The sequence below is a fragment of the Onychostruthus taczanowskii genome, unplaced genomic scaffold, assembly GCF_017590055.1.
Source record: "Onychostruthus taczanowskii isolate IOZ18803 unplaced genomic scaffold, ASM1759005v1 scaffold6, whole genome shotgun sequence".
NCBI classification, from domain to species: Eukaryota; Metazoa; Chordata; class Aves; order Passeriformes; family Passeridae; genus Onychostruthus; species Onychostruthus taczanowskii.
In genome coordinates, this window is record NW_024503679.1 from 17,926,516 (window position 1) to 17,948,960 (window position 22,445).

At 56.2% G+C, this 22,445-nt stretch overlaps 1 protein-coding gene across 4 annotated transcripts in view; it reads right to left on the minus strand.

Moving 5' to 3' along the window:
• UACA (uveal autoantigen with coiled-coil domains and ankyrin repeats) overlaps window positions 1–22,104 on the minus strand; it is a 40,043-nt gene extending 17,939 nt beyond the window's left edge. For 2 of the 4 annotated variants that reach the window (XM_041419048.1, XM_041419044.1), the window contains exon 1: window positions 9,507–9,631. In XM_041419048.1, coding sequence (XP_041274982.1) covers window positions 9,507–9,563 — 57 coding nt within the window. In that variant the 5' untranslated portion in view covers window positions 9,564–9,631. Of the gene's footprint in view, window positions 1–467; window positions 671–9,506; window positions 9,632–21,910 lie in introns of those variants that run through there. The other 2 variants (XM_041419046.1, XM_041419045.1) reach the window with 2 other exon arrangements.
• Window positions 22,105–22,445: the final 341 nt, after the last annotated feature.

A 22,445-nucleotide genomic window follows, 5' to 3' on the forward strand; every position in this document is an offset into this window, starting at 1 on the left:
AAGGGATGGAGGAACAGGACACAGGGAATGAGTCCCACTCCAGAGGGCAGGGATGGATGGGATATTGGGAAGGAATTCCTGGCTGTGAGGGTGGGCAGGGCCTGGCACAGGGTGCCCAGAGCCAGGGCCTGCCCCCGGATCCCTGCAGTGCCCAAGGCCAGGCTGGACATTGGGGCTGGAGCAGCCTGGGATGGTGGAAGGTGTCCCTGCCCATGGCAGACTGTGGAATGCGATGAGCTTTAGGATCCCTTCCAAGCCAAACCATTCCACGATTAAATCATTATATATTTACCAAACGCGTTTCACACTTAGGGAAGATTCCTCGCAGCAGGGGTTGCTAAGGAGATACAACGCTCATCAATTAAACAGAACCACTACACCCCATTTGCACAATCCAAGCCTTCACGTTTTTGCAGCTGCAAATTCCTGCCAGGATATGAAACCCCAGCCGGAGCTGTGATACCTACTGCGTCCTTGGCTGCACAAGAGAACCAACAAATCATGCCGAACCCGAGCTGCCAGGAGCCAGCAGCTCCGTCACACCAGCGCCCAGCTCCCGGCGAGGAACTGCTCCTCCTGCTCCATCTTCACTTAGCTCGGCTCCCCGAGGGTGCTCTCCCCATCCTCAGCATCATCTTCAGCCTTCATACCTCTGGGCAAGGCGGCTGGCCGGAGGGGACGGCGCTCAGGGAAAGAAATACCGCCCGGAGCCCGGGAGCTCGTAAACAACAGCATCATCAGCCCCATCTATTTTCTGATAAGGCCCTACTTGATAGGCAGGCGATAGAAAGCAATAGCTATTAATACATTCCCGGCGTGCCCGTGCCCCCGAGTCACGGCGGCGGCAGTGAACTCGGGGGACAGGCACGTCCCCAGCCGCGCTGCCGGGCCCTGCAGACGGGCGAGAGCGTTTGGAAATGCCAAACGCGCTCCTCGCGCCCACCGTGCGGAGGAAGGTCGCGCTCGGCACCGCTAACGACGCGCCAGGACCGAAATACCCCCAGCAGGAATGTTTTTCCCCGCCGCAAAGCTGTAACCAGACTCGGGCTCAGACTTCAGACGGCTACAAGCGCCGAGCAGATGGAACGCGCGATCCTATTTTGACAGAAATGCAACCCGTTTTAAATTAGAAAACGCACATGCCTCTGCTTCAAAAAAATTCTCCTTCTACAGCACCGAAACCCTTTCTGAATAAAACCTGGTTTCAGCTTACTGCTGCTGCCAGTCTGTCTCCCAACATGTGAAACGAGAGGAGTCGCAGAGGCTGTGAAAACATTAAACAGACAGCACAATGATTAACAGGAGGGAGATGGAGAATCCCCTTTCACAAGTTTTAAATTTAAATGGAGAGCTCCCAAGTGCCATATTTAGAGGAGTAGGTCAACAAGACAAGCAATGCACTGTTTTGTCTGCAGGAGAGAAACCTGGTCCGGGGCCAGGAAAACCACTTGTACTCACCCTGGAGGACACGCTCCACAGGCTGCAAATAACCTAATAAATGGATCTTCTCAGCAGAGAATTTTAAAATCAATCACTCAGATTTGGGCAAATCCTCTCTTTCCCAGGAAGTTCTGAACTGTCCCCTCATCCCCCGTGTGAGCACCAGCCTTTGCCCCACAGCACCAACACTCCCCAAAGAATGTTCCAAGACCTCTCTGCAATTAGCATCCCTGTGACAAAGCCACTCCAAAAAAGTGCAGTGACTGTGTTGTCTTCTGACCAAACCAAGTCTGTCTCCTGAAGCTAAAAATGGATTTTTTTTTGCGGGGGGAGAATAAATACACCTCCCAAGTGGCAGCAACAGAAAAGCCCTGCTTCACCAAAATCAGTTTGGTGAGAAATGGAGGTAAGACTGTGGCTTCCAGGTGCTCATCCCAAAGGTTTTCCTTGTCTCCATCCCATCTGCCTGCAGACACTCCTCGTGTCTCCTGAGCTGCACTCATCCCGCAGCCCCTTTGTGCTGCAGATCCTCCTGAGACAGCCCTGAGCACAAGATTTGGGATTGCTGAACCACATTCCCAGCCCTGCCCAGCTCCAGCCAGGCACAGAGCAGCTTGCATGGCTCCATCAGCACCGAGCAGCTTCAGGAAACACAAACCCCAGGGATTAAACCTTCTCCAAGGCAGCTCAATCCAGAGAGCCCAAAGGCACCCACTCAAACACGCTCTTTATAGAGTACCCGAAGTGGATAGCCTAATTCAGACTTCTTTCCCAAAATTAAGACCAGGAACACCATCAGACCCCAGCAGTGCAGATCTCTGGATGTGCTACATCCCCCTCCACAGCACAGGTACCTGGCCAAGGCTGGTATTGCCCATTCTGTGTGAACACAGAGCACCTGTTTTGGGCAGGAATCCTGCCCAGCTCCGTGTCCCTGCAGATAAGGAGCAGCCCACCTCCCTGCTGGGCTAGGACCAGCAGGAGCCTGGTTGCCAGCATGCTGTTTCCTGCAGACAGACATGAGAGCAGACAGAACACAGACCCCTGCTCCACGTGCCCTCCCAGCTCTCAGCCAGTGACAAACCCCCTGAGCTGAAATAATTGATTTCCCCAGGTACTCCTCGAGTCCAGGCAAGCTTTGAGCACCCTGCACACCCTCTGCTAAGACACTGTACAGCTCCAGAGCATGGAGGGACAGCACCAGGGGCAATGGCCCCCACAGGGAGAGAGCAGCTTTAGGTTGGTTTGGAGGAAATTCTTCCCTTTGGGGGTGGGCAGGCCCTGGCACAGGTGCCCAGAGCAGCTGTGGCTGCCCCTGGATCCCTGCAGTGCCCAAGGCCAGGCTGGACACTGGGGCTGGAGCAGCCTGGGATGGTGGAGGGTGTCCCTGCCATGGCAGGGCTGGCACTGGACAGGCTCTAGGGTCTAAGCCAGCTCAGACCTACCAGCTGTAACTCAAAGCAGCTCCTAAGGCCTTCACAGCGAGCTGGGATAAGCTGTGAAAGCGAGCCCAGCTCCTGCCACCGCAGGGCCAGGCTGATCCTGTCCCCAGCAAAGCCCGGCGGGTGACAGCCCCTCTAATGCCATTAGCGGGTGACATAAGCACACAGGAGAGCAGAGAGCTCTGGGGACACTGCCAGCACCAACACAGCACAGCTCACACACTCTCAGTGGCCCTTCACAGAACCCCAGGAGCGCTTGGAAGGGATTTAAATCCCAGCCAGTGCCACCCCTGCCATGGCAGGGACACTGCCACTGTCCCAGCTGCTCCCAGCCCTGTCCTTGGGCACTGCCAGGGATCCAGGGGCAGCCACAGCTGCTCTGGGCACCCTGTGCCAGGGCCTCACCCCCTCAGAGAGGGATTTCCCCCCAGAATCCAACCCAAACCACCTCTTTCAGAGCCAGGGCAGGCTCACACATCCACCAGGCCCCACACTTTGAGTCCCTGCTCTTTCTCCAGAGGGCAGAGTACATTTGTCATCAAATGTGGACAGACACACCCTGCCCTTTCAAGGCACAAAGTGACAAACGCTTTTGAAGTAATTTGATTTGTTTTAAACTGCACAGACAGAATGAACAGGTAAGTTAGATGAGAAAACTGGTTTTTAAAAATGTTCCCCGGGTGCAGGTTCCCCTGCAGTGCAAGGGCACTTCACTAAACCCATTACCCCTGAAGAATTTGGCTTACCTGTCCGAAAAAATACTGCACATGCTGGGTTAAACCCCGCTGGGGCGAGCAGAAATGGCATTTTGTATTTTACAAGCATATCTTACTGCCCAGGACACGTCTGTCTCCACGTGTAAAGTCTTTGGAGTGCCAGACTGCAGGAGTGAGATGTGGGCTTTGGTCTGTGCAAGGGAAAACCAGACACAGCCTGAACACAGGGCTCTTGTTTCACCCAGCAGCACTTTGTGTTATCACCTCATTCACCAAAAATCCCCCCAGAATAAAAAAGCCACTGAATGCCACAAAGTGGGCAAGGCTTAGCTCAAAATGGGATAAAAAACCAGCAGTTCCCTTAGGCCTGCTCTGGTTTGGTATGGTGCTGAGAACACTCCTGGCAAAAACTCACCTGAACAGCTGTGCTCTGTGTGTTCAAATTAACTGCAGCCTGTCATTAGTGCAGGCAACAGGGTCCTCACAAACAGCTTAAAGCAGGCAACTACATCTCCTCACAAACATCCCTGCTTTTACCCTCCTCTGAAGGTATTTTCCTCCCAAGTCAGCATATCCCATCAGGATCAATTTATTAAGAATGAAGCAACCAATCAAATTGACTTCTGGCTCTGTTACCTGTCAAAAAATCCTCTCAAAATCATTATTTCCTGCTGCAAGGAGTGAGAGGTCCCTCACAGCAGTGCCAGTTTCTCTCTTCCAGGCTGTGCCAGGGGAAAATCCACCAGCACCAGCCACAAGAGCTCATGGGCTACACTGGAAGTGCTAAAAGATTCTGCCTACAACCCCTGCAGGAGGCAAAGCCAGCTCAAAGAACAAAAAACAGTCCCAGTTTTGTTTTGTTCTGAAACAACTTTCTCACATCTCACGGCCAACACGAAACTCCAGAGCGCTTTACTGATAAAAAAGGCTCAGAGTGCCAGCCTTGAGGCACAGCCTGCCTTGGACACAAGGGGAGTGAGCAGAGCTGCTGGGGCTCTGCAGCTGCACTCCCCAATCTGCTGGGGACATTCCCCAGTCTGCTGGGGACATTCCCCAATCTGCTGAGGACATTCCCCAGCTCTGCTCAGGACATTCCCCAGTCTGCTGGGGACATTCCCCAATCTGCTGAGGACATTCCCCAATCTGCTCAGGACATCCCCCAGCTCTGCTCAGGACATTCCCCAGTCTGCTCAGGACATCCCCCAATCTGGGGCCAGACTCACACTCCAGGAACATCCCATCCCCCTGCAGCCAGGAGCACCGGGATCCAGGGCAGCCCTGCAAGCCCAGCTCCTGCTCCAGCCTGGTTTCACCCCACAGGTGCCCAGGAGAAATATTTCCCCTTTAAACAGGAGCAGGGTCAGAGCCCAGCTGCCAGCAGGAGCAGCACAGCTCCCACCTTCCCAGGACTCCAGACACAGCATTAGCTGGGATTTCTGAGCTCTCAGGCAAGGCCCCATTGATCTGTGTGCTTCCAGTCATTAAAGCATCAGGAAATGTCAGGGGTGATGAAACCCGACGTGATGTTGCACCCAGCACACAGGGACCCAGCCCCGAGCACACGGGGAAGGGAGCAACAAATCCCAGCCGTGGTCAGCCAGCAGTGAGAGATGCAAACAGGATCAGCCTCAGATGTTCAAGCATGTGCTTGCTGGAATTAATATTTAAATACTGACAAAGTACTCCGTAAGTTGCTTCTACACAAAAGGTCATATGAACTCCAAACAGATAAGCATAGAGCTTATCTGTATAATTATGTCTGCACACCAGCTCGGGATATTGAACTCCCAGGCCTGCACTGAACCTCCACTCTTTTAAATATTTTTAATTGCTACATTCCAATGTGATAAAGCATTAACTCTCCTTTCTACGGAGCCTGAAAATTACAATGCACCTGCAAACAGGCTGCACCACAAAGCTTCTGCTGCACCACAAATTGCCAGTTGTGTTTCTTCAGCTTCACCCCAAGCACCACACAAACAAGCTCTAATTCCAGTTAACTAAATGCAAATGAATCACACAGAGATTTTTTTTTCCAAGAACAAACACATTAGCACGAGCCTGAATAAAGCTTTCTGGAACCAAACTTGCTCCAAGGAACAGCCCCAGCCAGGCCAGGAATGACACTGGAATATTACAGTGCTGTGGGTGCTTGAGGATGCCATGGCAAAGCCACCTCAGGGAGAGGGGACAGCACAGGACTGCTCCAGCCAGCAGCAGCAACACTGCAAAAATTCTGCTGATGGGTCAGGGCCCTGGGATCAGCCTGGCTGGCAAACTGCTCTGTGTCCTTGCACAGGGCAGAGTCAGGACACACCACCACAAAGTCTTGTTCGTGTACAAACTCCCGTGTGCCCCCAGCAGCAGCAGGCTCTTCTTCTGGAAGTGATCTTGAACCTTTAAAGGGTTACAGTTAGGTTATCAAACACCTGGTTTGCAGTTCACCCCTTCGGTTACCAACGTGCATTTGACAGCACACAGCTACAAACCACTGCTAACATTTATGCTGCTGCACACCCAACAAAAAGGTGCTGCTGATGAATTAACAAATTCAAGCAGCATCCCTCATTCCCGTGACAAAAGGGGCCAGCCCAGAGCAGGAGGTGGTACCTGCTCTCTGTGCTGACAGGGCAGAAGCAGATGTTCAATGGTGCACTGGGGCACCCCACAAAGCTCCACTCCTTTCCCACAGGAAAACTCATCCACTTAACAGAGCAGGGCAGCATCCACAGGGAAAGAAGTGTTGACACAACCTTGAACAAGCTCAGCTGTCACTAACTCCACAGCTTGTTCAGATATTCATTTAATAATCACAGCTCATTATGCCAGGCCAAGTGCTCAGGTGTCCCTTTGTTCCTTGCACAATGGGTTCCGCTAATTATATGGCAGGTTTGGTTTCTCTTAATTAAACAAAACCCAGCACCACTTTTCCCAAAGGAGAGAGGATTGGTAGGAGTTTTCACATGGTGTTTTATCTGCCCAACCCCATCACCTCCTGCAGGTGAGCTTCATCACCTCCTCCCACTGCAGGTGAGCCCCATCACCTGCTGCAGGTGAGCCCCATCACCTCCTCCCACTGCAGGTGAGCCCCCATCCCCTCCTCCCACTGCAGGTGAGCCCCCATCCCCTCCTCCCACTGCAGGTGAGCCCCCATCCCCATGCAGGTGAGCCCCCATCCCCTCCTCCCACTGCAGGTGAGCCCCATCCCCTGCTGCAGGTGAGCCCCCATCCCCTCCTCCCACTGCAGGTGAGCCCCATCCCCTCCTCCCACTGCAGGTGAGCCCCCATCACCTCCTGCTGCTGCAGGTGAGCCCCATCCCCTGCTGCAGGTGAGCCCCATCCCCTCCTGCAGGTGCCCCGAGCCGTGGGGATCCCACTCCTTGGGCTGCACCTCCAGCCTTGCTCAGAGCACCACCAGGAACCCCGCTGGTGGTTTCCCAGTAACTCCAGGTGTCCCTTCCCTGAATTCCAGGCTCACCACAAGGGACAGCCAGGTTTGACCCCAGCTGAGGGGATAACACACCTGAGACTGAGCAGAGCCCTCCCCAGCTGTTCCCTGCCATAAATAAGCAGGTGCCTTTTCCCCTGCAGAGGCCACAGTCAGAACTCAGCTCTGAAAGCCCTTTTGCAAAGGTGTGACAGAGAGAAGGGGTTTGTTTTGCAGAACAACAAACCAACCCTTCCCCAGGTGGCTTCTCAAGAGAGACCAGCCTGTGAGTATCTCACGGGTACAGACACAATTCCCAACTCTGCTGAAGAACACATTTCCTTACCACAATGCAGGTCCCAAACACACGTTTATGGTGTCAGGATGTATTCTGGAGTCTCAGAGGCACGGGCAGTGGGAGCTGCTGCAGTCCCAGTGGGATTGAGTACATTAATTAAGATCTTTCCTGCAAATGCTGGTGGATGAGGCCCCTCCTCTGACCTTCATGCCCCACGGAAGCCCACAGCCAATTTTCCAGCCCGCCCTCCTGCTAATGACAGGCATTTGTCTCACTATGCAAGGCACTGAACAGGCTGCTCAGATGATTTTCCAAGCACCATCAGCCAGCTGGAGTTGGCAAAACCAGGTAATTCCACTTTCTGGTTCTGGATGACGGCAGAATTAGTAATAACTAACATGGTTTTTACTTTCTGCTGCTTTTTGTGGCTCCCCCCACCACAAATCAGTAACAAAGCCATTCCCATCAGAAGGCATGTAACTACCACCTTCACCTGGAGGAAAACTTCCACGAGCAGGCTGGATTAGGTTTCTCTCCACCCCCCAGGAAACAGCACTGGGTGGGGAGAGGAGAGAGGGATGAGGTTTCCCAAACAGGCAGCTCTTGTCCACTCCTTTCAGGCAGGATCTCAGAAGCTGCCGCTGGCAGGGATCCCACCCGCTTCCCCTCCTTCCCAGCAGAACAGAGACCGGCTTCATCCCACCAGCTCCCCACCGGGATGGGTTTGTCCCCCACAGAGAAGATTAAAAGTTGCTATTTGACGAGATAGTGCAGTGATCCTATGTCATAAACAGGGGAAGCAAGTTCACTGTGGACAGAAATCCCTCTTTTCACAGGATCCTGCTGAAAGCAATTTCCCTTCATGTATTTTAGAGTAACTTCAGCTCTCAAAGGTATTAAGACTGCTCAAACCTCCTCTGAAGAGGTTTATTGGACGTGAAAAATCTCCTTGTCTATTCAAAACCAAACACAGGTGCTGCCAGTCTTTGTTTGAATGTAATTACCGGGCTAATTTGAGAATAACAAACAGCTCTAAAGTACAGGACAGCTAATGAACACAGAGCAGGGCCAGCCCACGCATGAGAAATCCTCATAGCAGCCTCATGAATCACTGCTGAGCTCCGTGGATCCTGGGGCACGGGAGCTGTCATCAGCTCCAGCTCCTCCCCAGGAGCTCCGAGCCAGGTAACACCTTCAGAGCAGCATTTTAGAGATAGCCAGCATCCCCAAGGAGGGCTGATAAAGGGTGGCATTCACCTCCCTGCCCCGCTATGCCTCGTAGCCAGCGGCGAGCTCGGCGGAGCGCAGGGACAGCTCAGGATGGATTCCCGGGGAAGCATGTACCGAACAGGCACAATTAAAGATGATTTACCGCGCCAACAGTTTCCAAACACGGCTTTCTCCAGTTACAAAGACCTCCTCCCCCAACAAAAGTCATCCGCAGGGATGAATGAAGTGAAAATAAAGACCGAGAACAGCCAAAGCCAGCTAAAACCAGCCCAAATTTTGGCCGGGAAGGCACACGGAGGGCTGCAGCACCACAGAGGTCCATTTGCAGAGGCTCCAGGCGGGATGAGGGGCGCTCACAGCCGCGTGCTCACCGGCTCCCCGCCGCTTTCGGAGCGGACCCCCCCTCAGCAGCGCTCCCGTTTGGCCACACCAACCCCCAGCACGGGACCCGCTCTGCCCGTGCCCCGCACACGGACCGGGCCAGCCCCGCGGCGGCTGCCGGCCGCGCTCCGCACCGCCTCCCCAGGTTGTTTTTTTGAGGGGAAAAAAGGCGTTAATTTGTGCTGGAGCCAGGAAGCAGCCAGGGCACAGGGAACGTGCGGGGTCGCAGCCGGAGCGAGAGGCCGGGGGGGCGGCTCGGGGACCGCTCGGCCCCGCTCCTCCAGCGCAGCGCGGCGCCGAGCTCGGAGCCGTCCCACGGACCCCCGGCCCTCCTTGCCCCGCGTTACCGCCGCTCCCCTCCAGCCAAGTCCCCGTTCCCCGGGGAGCCGCCATCCTCCGTGCTCCGCGACCCTCCGTTCCCCGCCCGTCCAAACGCCGGGGCCGCCGCGCTCTGCCCCAGCCCGGCAAACGGGACCTCGCAGCGCTCTGCCCCGCCAGCAGCCGCGATCCCCGGGCTCTGCCGCACCCCAGCACCCCTCCCAGCCGCGCGGGGGCCGGGCCCCGGCACGCACCGCGCTGCCCCCGATGACCGCTTCGTGCTTCTTCAGCCGGGACTTGAGGCTCTTCATGGCGCGGCCGCGGCCGGCGGGCGCGCACCGCACCGGCCCCGCCGCGCTCCCGCCGCCGCCACGGCCGGCGGGCGGGGCAGGCGGGCGGGGCGGCGCTCTGGCCCCGGGCGGTCCCTCAGGGCACCACAGAGAGGGCGGCTGTGGGCTGCCGGGGTAATCACCGGGATAACCACCGGGATAACCGCCGGGAAAAGCGCCGGGACAGGTGTACCTGGTGCCGGGGGGACCTCGCCTCCGTCCCTCCAAGTACACAGCTCCCGGCGCTCACCTGCAGCGGGCGATCCGAGCCAATGGCCGCCGTGCAAACAGTCGCTTTAATGAACACGACGTGTGCACGAAGGAGTGAAGAGGCCGCGCAGCAGAGGCCCGAGCTGGGCATAGGCACCGTTTAAACAACACAATGAACTCCAGCCTCGGCGTGAGCGTGTCCGAGTTTGAGTTCAGTTCTGCTTGTCCCGGCTCTGGTTTACTGTCCCCTTCTCACCCCATTTTCCCCACAGCCCCATCACGCTGCACTGATGACGGAAGGTTTTAAAGCTTATCTAAGGTTTATTTAATTGCAGCCCATGGGTTGGGTTTAAGACCTTGCTTATTAGAGCTGGAATAGGGCTGTTTGATCAATGGATCTCTAATATAAGCAAAGCTGGAGGTAAATGTCAGTGCCTTTTAATCAATCTGGCCAAGCCCTGTTCAGACACTCGGGTTACTCCATCGGTGGCCTGTTCAGAAGGAAAGAAAATGGTGCTGTTAACTATGAACTCGTTTTGTGCACAGCAGGGTGGCCGGGGAGTCCAGCGGAATGGAAACCTTCCCCCGGGCACCCTGACCCCTCGTCCAGCACGGATTAATCCCAGATTTGGGCTCTCGGAGACGCACTGTGTGTGCCCCAAACGCCGCTTAAAGTTTGTGGTGTTTTTCTCCCTGAAGAGCCATGTTTCGGGCAGTATCTGTCACCAACAAAGTCTAGCATGTCTTGGAGGAGCAGCCCCAGCTCTGGACGCCTCTCACCAAAAGTTTGCCAGAAGTTTCAGCTTTCCAAAAATATTGACGCATTCTCAGGACCAAGCTAACACCAGTAGCTTTCCCTTTTCCCACCAAATCTGTGCTGTTTAAAGGAAGCTCCTTCTGAGTCATTCCACTACGAGGGAAAGCAGAGTCTTAAAAATAACTCCTTGCTCTCGAGTCAGTGCCGAGAAGCTGCACGGAGCAGTTCCAAGTGCTCGGCCAATTCCTGTCCCCTGGTGATCACACACATCCACACATTGCCCCGGGCAGTGGAGCCACGGCTCTGCTGAGGGCTCAGCACTGAGAGGGTGGCACCCAGCCTTGGGCTCAGCCACTGCTGTGCTGAGAGGGTGGCACTGACAGGGTGGCACTGAGAGGGTGGCACCCAGCCTTGGGCTCAGCCACTGCTGTGCTGAGGGTGACACTGAGAGGGTGGCACTGAGAGGGTGGCAGTGAGAGGATGGCACTGAGAGAGGGTGGCACCCAGCCTTGGGCACAGCCACTGCTGTGCTGGTGGCACCCAGCCTTGGATGGCACTGAGAGGGTGGCACCCAGCCTTGGGCACAGCCACGGCTCTGCTGAGGGTGACACTGAGAGAGTGACACTGAGAGGGTGGCACTTCCCAGCCCGATGTGAGAGGATGGCACTGAGAGAGGGGGGCACCCAGCCTTGGGCACAGCCACGGCTCTGCTGAGGGTGACACTGAGAGAGTGACACTGAGAGGGTGGCACTGAGAGGGTGGCACTGATAGGGTGGCACTGAGAGGATGGCACTGAGAGGATGGCATCCAGCCTTGGGCTCAGCCAGTGCTGCACTGACAGGGTGGCACTGAGAGGATGGCACTGATAGGATGGCACTGAGAGGATGGCACTGATAGGGTGGCACTGAGAGGATGGCACTGAGAGGGTGGCACTGACAGGGTGGCACTGACAGGGTGGCACCCTGCCTTGGGATCCAGCTGTGTCCCGCTGCAGCCCATGCCAGGGAAGCGTGTCGCGGGCACAGCGCGGTTCTCGCTGGCCAGCTCTGTGCAGGGCAGAGCCTTCAGCCAGAGCAGCTGGAGCAGAACCTTCCCGTTTTCCCCTGCTGGCAAAGCAGGACGCTCCCTATCTGAACACCATCTCCCAGCCCGATGTGTCAGCCCCGGAACAAGATGTTTCACGTTGAATTTCTGGAGCCTGACTCGTGGGTGTGAGTGGCAGCCCCGGGAGCCCAGCTAACCAACCTCACCTCACAGTGCCTGGGCCAGGCCGGGCTGTTCCAGCGCAGTCCGGGCAGATTCCACGTCTGGCCCTTCCCTGACCACACTGCCAGGACTATTCCCTCATTCTGGACACTTCTGCAGGCTTTTTCTCCAGATTTCTCACTTTGCTCTTCAAATTAATTCAGGCTGTTGCTGTTAAGATTCTTGGCACGTAGTTCCCACTACATCACCCCTCTGCACGCCCCGTCCCCTCTAGAAGATTAGCCAGATGATTTATCATGGAATCATAAAATTCTGGAGTGCTTTGGGTTGGAAGGGAACTTAAAGGCCATCCAACTCCAGGCCCTGCCATGGGCAGGGACAGCTTCCACAGACCAGGTTGCTCCAAGCCTCTTTTTTGTTTCTGGTCCCTGATTTTGTCTCGCTCTTGCCATCACTCCATTCCTGGTTCTTGGCTCCTGTCCCTCATTGTCTGGCCAGACATTCTCCCAGCAATCTTGGAAGTGAGACGAGCTGGGACAAGCTGTGGTTTGTGTTCCCAGTGCGTGGGCACCAAGAGCAGAGCACAACCTGAGGCTGCTGAGATAAGGTCACTTCATGCTTTCCAAACAGAAATCTGGAGCTCCTGCTGGGGACCCGTTCCCCACTCTCCCCAGCTCCATGACTTCTCTGTCTGTGATTTTACCCTTCAGAGCACAGGTTTCCTTGGAGCAGCGGCTGACACTGCACATCTCTGTGCACTGACTCAGGGCCTGGTGGATGCTGTGCCTCAGCAGTTCCATGAGCAGAGCGGGACTGGCAGCTCACGCAGCTCCCAAATCATCACCCTGTGTCTGCTCAAAGCTCATCTTTGTGACAACCTTCGCTTACAGCAGCACAACAAAGGGGAGATTTATCCCGACAATGTTTGCCTGATAAGTGCCGAGTTAATGGCACACGAAATGTGCTGGCTGGTCCTCTGCAGGCCTGGGATCTAATTAATCTCTGGCAAGTCCCCCTGAAATAGAAGCGGTGCTGGCCTGCACATGTAGCAGTCGAGACCAACTAATTGGAGCCAAACTGTACAGCGAGGCAGGAGGAAGGAATTGCTGCAGCACGGTGGGATTTCCAGAGTTACAGTGCCAGAGCCTGTGTTTTTGCCCCGGTGGAAGAGCATTTGTGCCATTCTCTTACCCCAGTCAGAACTCAACTTTTGAATCAATCACAAAATCACAGAGCCAGGTGGTCACACACTCCACAAAATGAGGTGGTACTGACTGAGTGGGTGAGGCCCATATCCATAGGGATATGACTCCAGGACCCCACCTGTGCTCAGTGACACTGTCCTGCAGCCACACAGGAGCTGGGGAGCCCCCTCTGCACAAGCCATGGCCACATCTGTCCCCAAAAAGAGGCTCAGCGAGCTCTGGTTCTCAGCAGTTTCGTACAACAGAGAAGCAGATCAGCGTGAATATATTCCACTTCTCCAGGGGGTTCATTCATCAATCCATTTGTAACAGGACATAAAAATCAAACCCCAGCACGACTGAAAGGGAAACATGCTCCTGGCTTTCTATTTCCACCTGGGTCATTAAATTACCCAGCCACCTCCTGCATCACTTGCTGCCTTAATCATGCGGATAAATTAATCCCATGCCAGGCACACACAGAGAGGAGAATATAATTTTATCTCCCTTTGGTCTCGAGCCCGGGAAGAGTCCCAGCCTCCACTGCAAGGATAGAGTGGGGCCTTGTTGCCGTGGGGTGTCTGCCACCCCGCTGGTGCAGTGTCCCCAGCAGGACACACATGTCTGTTCAGTGTCCCCAGCAGGACACACATGTCTGTTCAGTGTCCCTCGGACCCAGGTGCCAGGGTCACAGCAGGGACATCCCAGCAGCAGCAATGACCACACGGGCAGGAGCACACACACGCTCACTGCCAGGCCCTGGAGCCTGGCTGACTCCCACCTTCCCCAGGGCAGCTCCTGCCCATCCCCAGGTGTGCACAAACCTGCACTGCTGGATGGGGAGGGGGCACGGCCCCAGGGACGTCCAGACAAGCGGTGGGAAGGTTTAACCACACGCAGCCAAAGCAAAGCAGTGTCCCAGCTCCAGAGAACTGTGGAGCTAAAGAATTGTGAAGGCTGGAAAAGACCTCTATGTTCATCAAGTCTGGCTGCCAACCATGCAACAGCGCCATGCTCAGCACTAAACCTCGTCCTTGAAAGTCGTATCCAAGTGTTTTTTTGAACACTTCCAGGAATGATGACTTCACCACTGCCCTGGGCAGCCTCTTCCAAAGCTTGATAACCCTTTCAGTCACGAAATTTTTCTTAACACCCAGCCTAAACCTCTGGTGGCACAACCTGAGGCTGTGGGTTGTTCCCTGGGAGAAGAGCCCCACGCCGCATCACTACAACCTCCTTCCTTCTTACTCCTTTCACCCCCATCTTACCCTGGGTTCCCAGAAAGGGAGGAGGAAGGGAACATGTTTAGACGGCAACCTGCGCTCGGCAGTGTTTGCACACCGAGCTCTGAGCCCGCCTGGCCCGAGGCCGAGCTCGGGAAAAACAAAGCGCGTGCCAACCTCTCGGGAGCCGAGTGTGAGAGCGAGCGCCCGGTGCCAACTTGGCTGCCGTCCCTCGCTCCTGGCGGCTGCTGCGGAGCAGTGCCCGACGGGCACAGGGAGCGCTGGCCCCGCGCACGGGGCCGTGCCCAGAGCCAGGAGCCGTGCCTGGCAGGAGCTCCCGGAGAACGGGAGCAGGTGGGAAAGGCTTTCCGAGGCTCCACGTCAGGGCAGAAGTGGGTGTAGAAACCAGGGCTGCTGCCTGCTGCCGGGAGAGCCGGCAGAACAGACTGTCCTGCGGATTCGTTACGGATTATAACACATCCCAAAAGAAGAAAACGCCCCAAAGGAAGGGAATCTGGTTTGGCAGCAGGAGAGGGTAAAGTTCAGGTTGTGGATGAAGACTGAAAACAGCTCCTCTGTTTTTCCCCACTCACACGTGCTTTCGGGGGAGTGGTGAATTTAATTTTCTGGACTGCAGTAAACTCTTGTTCCAGATGCCAGGAGAAAGCTTTGGAATGTCACTGGGGAAGGTGTACGGTGAAGGCATCTTTTCTTGGGGCTCCAAGCCTTGCTGAGCGCCTCAGCTGCTGAGAGAAAGCAAATTCACTCTCAGAGAAGTGGAACCATTATGCTGAGGCACAGAGAGACAGCCAGCAGGCCCGTGTTCACTGTGGTGGCAGCATCTGTGTGATAAATGGTGGTAATTAAGCAGCACATTCCAGCAAGTGTAAAGGAGCCGAGTTCCCAAGTGAACCGAGGGCAGCGTGTCCCACACGGACTGAACTGTGTCACGGTGCTCTGGTCACACCCGAGGGTGGGAAGTAGAATTAGAAACAGAAGTGGGTGCAAGGGACATAGCAAAAGCTTCTCATGTTCCCATCAGGACACTGCTGCCTGTAGGTTCTGGTTCCCCTTACCTCAAACAAAAGTGGGGTTTGCTGCTGCCTGGGTTTATCAGCATGAGCAGGCAGGCTTTCCATGGGATTATGCAACTCCTGCAACACGGAGGCAAGAGGGACCTCGGGCCAGGGCTCCTGGGGCTGCACCAGGGGACAGAGCAATGGCAGGAGAAACTCTGATCTCCCCTGGACTGGTTTGATCCTGGAGATAAAGCCTTACCATGGACTATGGTAAATGGGAGGGCAGACTAACAGCAGGGATAAGTGATAAGGAGCCAAAGGAATGTAAAGATCAAAAGGAACTTAACCAGAGCTGAATGCCTTCCTGCACAGAGCAGTCTGGCCAGGGAGTGACCACGCTGCAGTTTAACTGTTTCATTGCCAGCAAAAGAGAGAGAAAAACGGGACTCTGTGGCAACAGAGTGTGCAAATCCTTCAGAGCACCGGCACAGCTGCAGACAGGTCTTCAGGGAGACAATGCTCTATCTGTGGGGAGCCAGCCCAGCTCAGGGCAAAACATCTCAAATAGCTGCTGTCATCAGCACATCTTCCTCCATCCTCACGGATGGGCCGGCCGGCTGCGCTGGAAACCAGAGCTCCCAGGCAACCACGGCGCACTTTCCAAAGCTTTAGAGTCAATAGCAAAGGCAAAGCTCTTCCTAAGCTTCTTATCCTTGTGTGTGTGTGATGTCTGGGGTTGGACCATCAGCAGCTCGGAGCCCTGTTTAAGCTCAAATGGATCAACAGTGAAACTGGAGCCTTGTGACCTTCGGTAGCTCCCTCACCCTCTGTCTCTTCTTGGGAACTCCTGTCAACACCGGAGAGATCCTGGATTCATTTTTAGGGTGATGAGGAGCAAAGCAAGCAGCGTCCCAGGTTAGCAACCATCCAGGCATGCAGGATTTGCAGTGTAATAATAGCAACCCCAGTGTCTCCCACAGTAATCCCAACCAGCAGCGTCTCCTGAAGCCAGAGAAACCCCACACAGCTCCCCGAGCCCCGCAAATTAGCTCCATTATCTTGGCCGTGCCTTCCCTGCTCTCCATCTGCTCTGAGCAGTGGGAAACCAGCGGGGTTTGAACTCCTGCCTGCTCGGAGGGAGCAGCTGAGCCTGCAGCAGCCAAACCAGCCTGGGCTGGCACAACAGAGAGAGGCTGGGGCACGAACAACCCCGGGGTGGCACAGGAGAGCACGGCGACCTGAGGCTGGCACACGACTGTCACTCACACCAGTTACTGCACCCCCGAGTTCATGGTACTCAAAATAAATCCTGTGTCTGCTGGTACTGCTCTCTCTTGGATGCTGGCCGATGGCAAACGGGGGCTGAATTTCCTGTGAATGGGATTCGTTCTGGAAAGGAGCTCTGGCTCCTGCTGGGCAGCAATCTGTGCACAAATCCGGGAGCTGATCTCGCTGTGGAGCAGAGGCCTCAGTCCTTGGAGCAGTCCTGGAAGAAGGGGCAGGCACACTGTGTCCTAATTCCACCGGCACCCCACAGCTTGCTGGACAAAGCCTCGAGGCTGCCCGAAATACCTGCTGGATGGGTTTGGCAGCTGGGAAACCTGAGCCGGCTCCCTGCCGATCTGCGCTGCTATTCAAGGATGGCTTTTCTCAAAGTCTTGTCATTTCAAGAGAAGGCAAAAAATACCCGTGGGCAGAGCACCCAAACAGCCTGGGAACCTGTCCGGGAGTGCTGTGCCATGCCCTTTTGGTGTGGTGAGAGCCCAGAGCAGACACCAGACACTGTCCCAACATCAGCCCCTCCAGCACGCCAGGACGGCGCCTGCAGCAGGGCATCCCACCTGGGAATGCTTCCCTGGCTGGGCATCCCACCTGGGAATGCTTCCCTGGCAGGGCATCCCACTTGGGAATGCTTCCCTGGCAGGGCATCCCACCTGGGAATGCTTCCCTGGCTGTGGAGGCAACTCCTGCTCCTCAGTTCAGGGCTTCTTATAGCTGGTGAGACTCGGCCCTGCTAAGCAGTGTCAGTGCCCATCGCTCTTGGATTCTGTTGTTTGAACACACTTGCCTGCTCAGTCTCTCAAGTGCAGTGAGCAATCTGCAAACTCCATGGAGAAAATAACTTCTGTCCTGCTACAGGGCAGCTTCCACACTCAAATTCCACCTCACATCCAGCCTGGGATGCATTCCAGAGTGGCCTCTGTCACAAAAGCCTCTCGAACAGTCAGCTGTAGGCAGAGATCACAGCGTGTGTGACTGCACAGCTCCGCTCCCTGTCCATCCCCTGCAGGGCTCGGCAGCCCTCCAGGAGTGTGCAAGTGTGGGACGAGGCACAGCTAAATCCAAAGCCTTTCCAGTTCTGCTGGACTGGGGTGAACTCTGCCCTAGGGGTTTCCCCTGTGTCAGACTCCACAGCTCCATGTCCTCCTGCATTTCCAGCTCGAATGAGAACACAGGATCACAGAATCACAGACTGGTTTGGGTTGGAAAGGACCTTAAAGCTGTGTGAAGTCATTTCCCCTTGTCCCGTACCTCCAGGCCCTTGTTCAAAGTTCCTTTCCAGGTCTCTTGGAGCCCCTTTAGGCACTGGAAGGGGATCTAAAATCTTCCTAGAGCCTTCTCCAGGCTGAACACCCCAGCTCTCCCAGCCTGGCTCGTTAGGGGAAGAACTGGAGGAACCTGAGTGACTTCAGAAATATTAACTCTGAAAACTCGGTAAAAAAGGACCAGGACAAAGCAAGCAGGGAAAATACTGAAACCAGGGAGTGAACAGTTGAACACAAGGTAACATTTAGTGTTAAAAACCCAAAAGGTCAGGAGATCATGTCCAGGCATGAAAAACCAAAACCCCAAGAAAGGTCCTTTCAGAGTCCCCTCAGCTGCCCAGCCTGGTCGTGTCCCCTGCAGCCCCCTCGGTCACCTGCTCTCTGTGACACTGGTCCCTGCAGTGCAGTGCCAGGAGCAGCCTGGGCAGGGATGTTTGTGCTCACACTGAGGAGCTGCTGCTGTGCTGTGTCCTCAGTGGAGCGTTCCAGGCTGCTGCACACTCCATGTGCTGGTTCCAGCTGCTCTGCACCTGGACGTTCTGGTGTTTGCACCAAGGAGGGAAAGAAAGTTACTTGTATTTTAAATAACAGCTTAAATCCTGGAGCAGGAGACCCAAACTTTGGGGAGGACAGCTTGTTGCCAAGCCACCCTAATCCCAGCCTTTTCCTTCTCTTTGTTTAGCATTCCTCTAATGGAATTTGGGCTACAGCTAATGCTGATTAACATTTCCACATTAGTTATTTCACATAATCTCTTCTCCAGCTGTGGCAGAGCCTAGAAATGCACCATTTATCCTTGTTCAGCCTCTGCTTCCCAACCTCTTCCCAGCCAAACCACTGGGACTTCAAAGCTACTCTGTCTACTGGCCCTACCATGGATCAATTCCTAAATGCAGGAATGGTGTGTCCTTTCCCTCTAAAGCTTCACGTGGATAACAAGACTGTGATTGCAGGAAGGGCTGGGAACAGGGCTGCCTAGAAGGCAGCAGCACACACACATGGCTGATCTGGACCTTTCCCTGGTGGGGCACTGGTAACTGCCAGCCCAGAATAATCTGGCTAATTTTACACCTGCACTCATTCTTCCCTGCGGGATTCAGCGCCACAGACCAATGTCTAAAATTAGGGCAGGTCACAGACACGATCCTTAACATGTTAAAAGTAGAAACATGCCAATGGATGCAGGGCTCTCATCCCACTGCTCCCCACTCGGGCCACGGGGACATACCAGACACCACTCGGGGCACCTCCCAGCTTTGGTTACAGCTCTGCTGGGGACAGCCCCCGGCTGCCACAGGAGGGCAGGAGGTGCTGGGGTGGCACACAAGGTGCCCACAGCCTGCAGGTCACCCGCCATTGTCACAGCCAGCAGTGCCGGGCAGACCCACTGTGCTCCCAGCTCCAGCCAGCCCAGCACTCCTGCAGCCTCCAGCACTGCCCCGGGCTCGGGGAGCAGAGGTGACAGGTGACAAGCCAGCTGTCTGTCCTGCTGCACCTTCTCCTTCCAGCACAGCCTGCTCCACCAACCCTCACCACCGTCTGCCTCGGTTTTCCCTGCTCCTGGAGTACTGATCCCATCTCCTCAGAGGAGTGGCTGAGGCACCAGTTTGGGATTATTCCCGTATAACTGTTTTTCCCCTCATTTTAAAAAAAATCCCTTTTGGTGACACACCAGTTGTTAATCCAAATTAATTTTTCTCTGTGATTAATTGTCCATGGGTGAAAAAAAAAATATCATGGATATGTGTGAATGCATCTGTTTGCAAGATATAATCAGAGCCTACTGTGATGTCAACTTTATGGAAGGACCAGCATTTTCTTTGCCCAGACCTGCGGGCAGGTGAGGCAGCATCCCGCACAGGTTCAGCTCGAGCAGCGACACTTCAGAGCAAATCACAGGGAACAGCTTCTGCTGGGAAACTCCGAGAGACAAAGGATCACGAGGAGCTCCTCCCCGGCCGCTCCCAAGCGCTAATTGCTGAGCTGCTGGACCACGAAGCACGCAGGGATGGCCCGGGCCAGTAATTATCCCTCCTCCTCCTCCTCGGAGCATCACCTCCACCTGCGGCCGCGTTCAAGCGCAGGCTTGGGGGTGTCGGGGTCAGGGCTCCCCGCACAGGTCTGGGTGTGGTGGCGATACCTGCCCTGGGCTGGGCTGGCAGCAGGACCGGGGTGTCGGGGCTGCCAGCGGCAGGAGGAGCTCGGCCAGCCCTGCATTCCTCGCTCCCGGCATCACCCATGCACTGAGCAACCCAGGGAGGAACAGGGAAAACCGGCACAGCCCAGTCACTGCAGTCCAGCTCTCCTGTCCCGCTGTCCCTCGGATGTCAGCAGGCACTGGAACCTGCCCTGCTGCTGTACCGAACCGCAGGGCCTGGGAAGGGAAGGGAAGGGAAGGGAAGGGAAGGGAAGGGCCAACCCATCCCTCCTGCACGGAGCATCCTCTCAGACCGGGGAGGACACAGGGACTGGGGCATCCTCTCAGACCGGGGAGGGCGCAGGGACAGGGGAATCCTCTTGGGCCGGGGAGCACACAGGGATTGGACATCCTCTCAGACCGGGGAGCACACAGGGATCGGGGCATCCTCTCGGGCCGGGGAGGGCGCAGGGACAGGGGAATCCTCTCGGGCCGGGGGGCACACAGGGATCGGACATCCTCTCAGACCGGGGAGGGCACAGCTGTTCTGGTGCCAGCTCGGAGCCCCAGCCCTGATAACCCAGCATGGCTGCGGGACTCGCAGGCATGATGCTGATCGCGTTTCCATGGAGAGCTCCATAGAGATCAGAAGGAATGGAGAAGGGTGGGAGCTCCATCGCTGGAGCCCTGGGGCCCTGGATAACGAATCCCTGTTGTTTTACACGGGAAGGGACGCCGGGTTTCCACTCCCCACCCAGTTCAGAAACAAAAGCAGCGCTTGCGGCAGCGGGAGCGTCCGGCTGATAGCGCGCCCGCAGCTCGGCAGGGAGGGCGGCCCGAGCCAGCTCGCACCATGGCCTCTGGAAAAGCCACTTCCCTCGGTCCTCGGGTGTGCCCGCGGGCTGTCGGGGGTCGGGGGTCGGGGCAGCTGCTCGGAGCTGTGTCCCGGGAAGGTTTCCCAGGTTCAGGGGTGCCCGTGCCACACCAGGGACTCACGGACCCAGGGCTGCTGTGTCACAGCGGAGCGTGCACAGGTTTCTGTTTCCCAGCTCCATTAGCTGGCCTAACGAGGTAATGACACCCCTGTCCAGCCCTGGCCTTTCCCAGATCACCGAGCTGCTACTGAGAGGCTGTTTCAGAGAATAAACTAATTAGCCAGCAGCCTTCACTGCTGCATTTAGCAACCCCTCAGTGCCAATTACAGGTGAGAGCAGCGGCTGAGCCAGAGTTGCTCCCTGGCCCTGCTGCCCTGGCTGCTCCTGCCAAGGACAGGGACTGGATCCCGTGGGACTCCCACCCTCCACCCACTCGTGTTGCCAGTGGGTGCTGCCTGGCCAAGGCCTTCCAGACCCTCCAGCAGCTGGTGAAGCCACAGGAATGGAAATATAATAGTGCCACCCAGCAGCAGGCTTCTCAAGGGGACACACAGGGGGCTCCTGGCAGCCCCTGGCAGCCCCTGCTCATGGCCCAGGGCAGCTGCAGAAAGCTGCTTTTCTCCAGAGAAGCCGATTACAGCTCCCTGACACCCAGGAAGGCCACACAGGCAGCAGAACGCGGCTCCGGTGCTGCCTTTGCTCCGGGGGCACCTGCAGATCCTTGGGGTGATGGGCCAGGGGAGTATCCTCTGCAGTGCTCCCTGCATCTTTCCACCCTACATCTCATTAATTCCAGTTAATAATTAACAGGAGAGAGCAGGGCAAAGCCTTGGCATAATCCTGGTGTGGCATTAGAGTACATGGAAAGCCCGGTGAGCACGTGCCTATTGCAGGTACCAGGGAGCCCCATGGAGCCTTAATGGGCTTTGGGACCCGTTAGCTCCTTATCCCCTGCAGTAAGCTCCTTGTCCCTTGCAGAGCTCCAGAATGCCCAGCAGCTCCAACAGCCCCGGCTCCTTCCCTCGGCCATGCCAGGGCCGAGCCCCCAGGCCCCCCCAGCACAGATCCCTGGGCAGGGCACAGCTCCCAGCACATCCAGAGGCACACAGACACGGCACATGCAGGACACAGCCAGGAGGACACCGGGACACGGTGGTTATGGGGACACTCACCTGTGCAGATGCCATGGCCGAGCTGGGGCAGTGCCACAGGGATTGTTCTGCTCCCTCCTCTCCTCTCCTGTCCTGGCTGTCCCGAGGCAGCAGGGCAGGGAGCAGCCCCGGGATGGAGCAGCCCCGGGATGGAGCCGCGTTGGGATCGCTCTGCTCCCTCCTCTCCTCTCCTCTCCTGGCTGTCCCGAGGCAGCAGGGCAGGGAGCAGCCCCGGGATGGAGCAGTGTTGGAATCAATCTGCTCCCTCCTCTCCTGTCCTGGCTGTCCTGAGGCAGCAGGGCAGGGAGCAGCCCCGGGATGGAGCAGTCCCGGGATCACATCTGGCACAGGCGCTGCTGCGCCGGCCAGGCTCGAAAGGGCAGCAGGAAAACAGGGCGAGGAGGGACCCAGCCCTCCGCACCCGCGGCACAGGAAACCACCCTCACGTCGGGAAGGAAAAAGGCGACACAGCGTGGGGCAGGATGCACAGCCGAAACACTGGGAACAGCACAGCTGGAACATCGGGAATGGCACAGCTGGAACAGCTGTGCTGGCA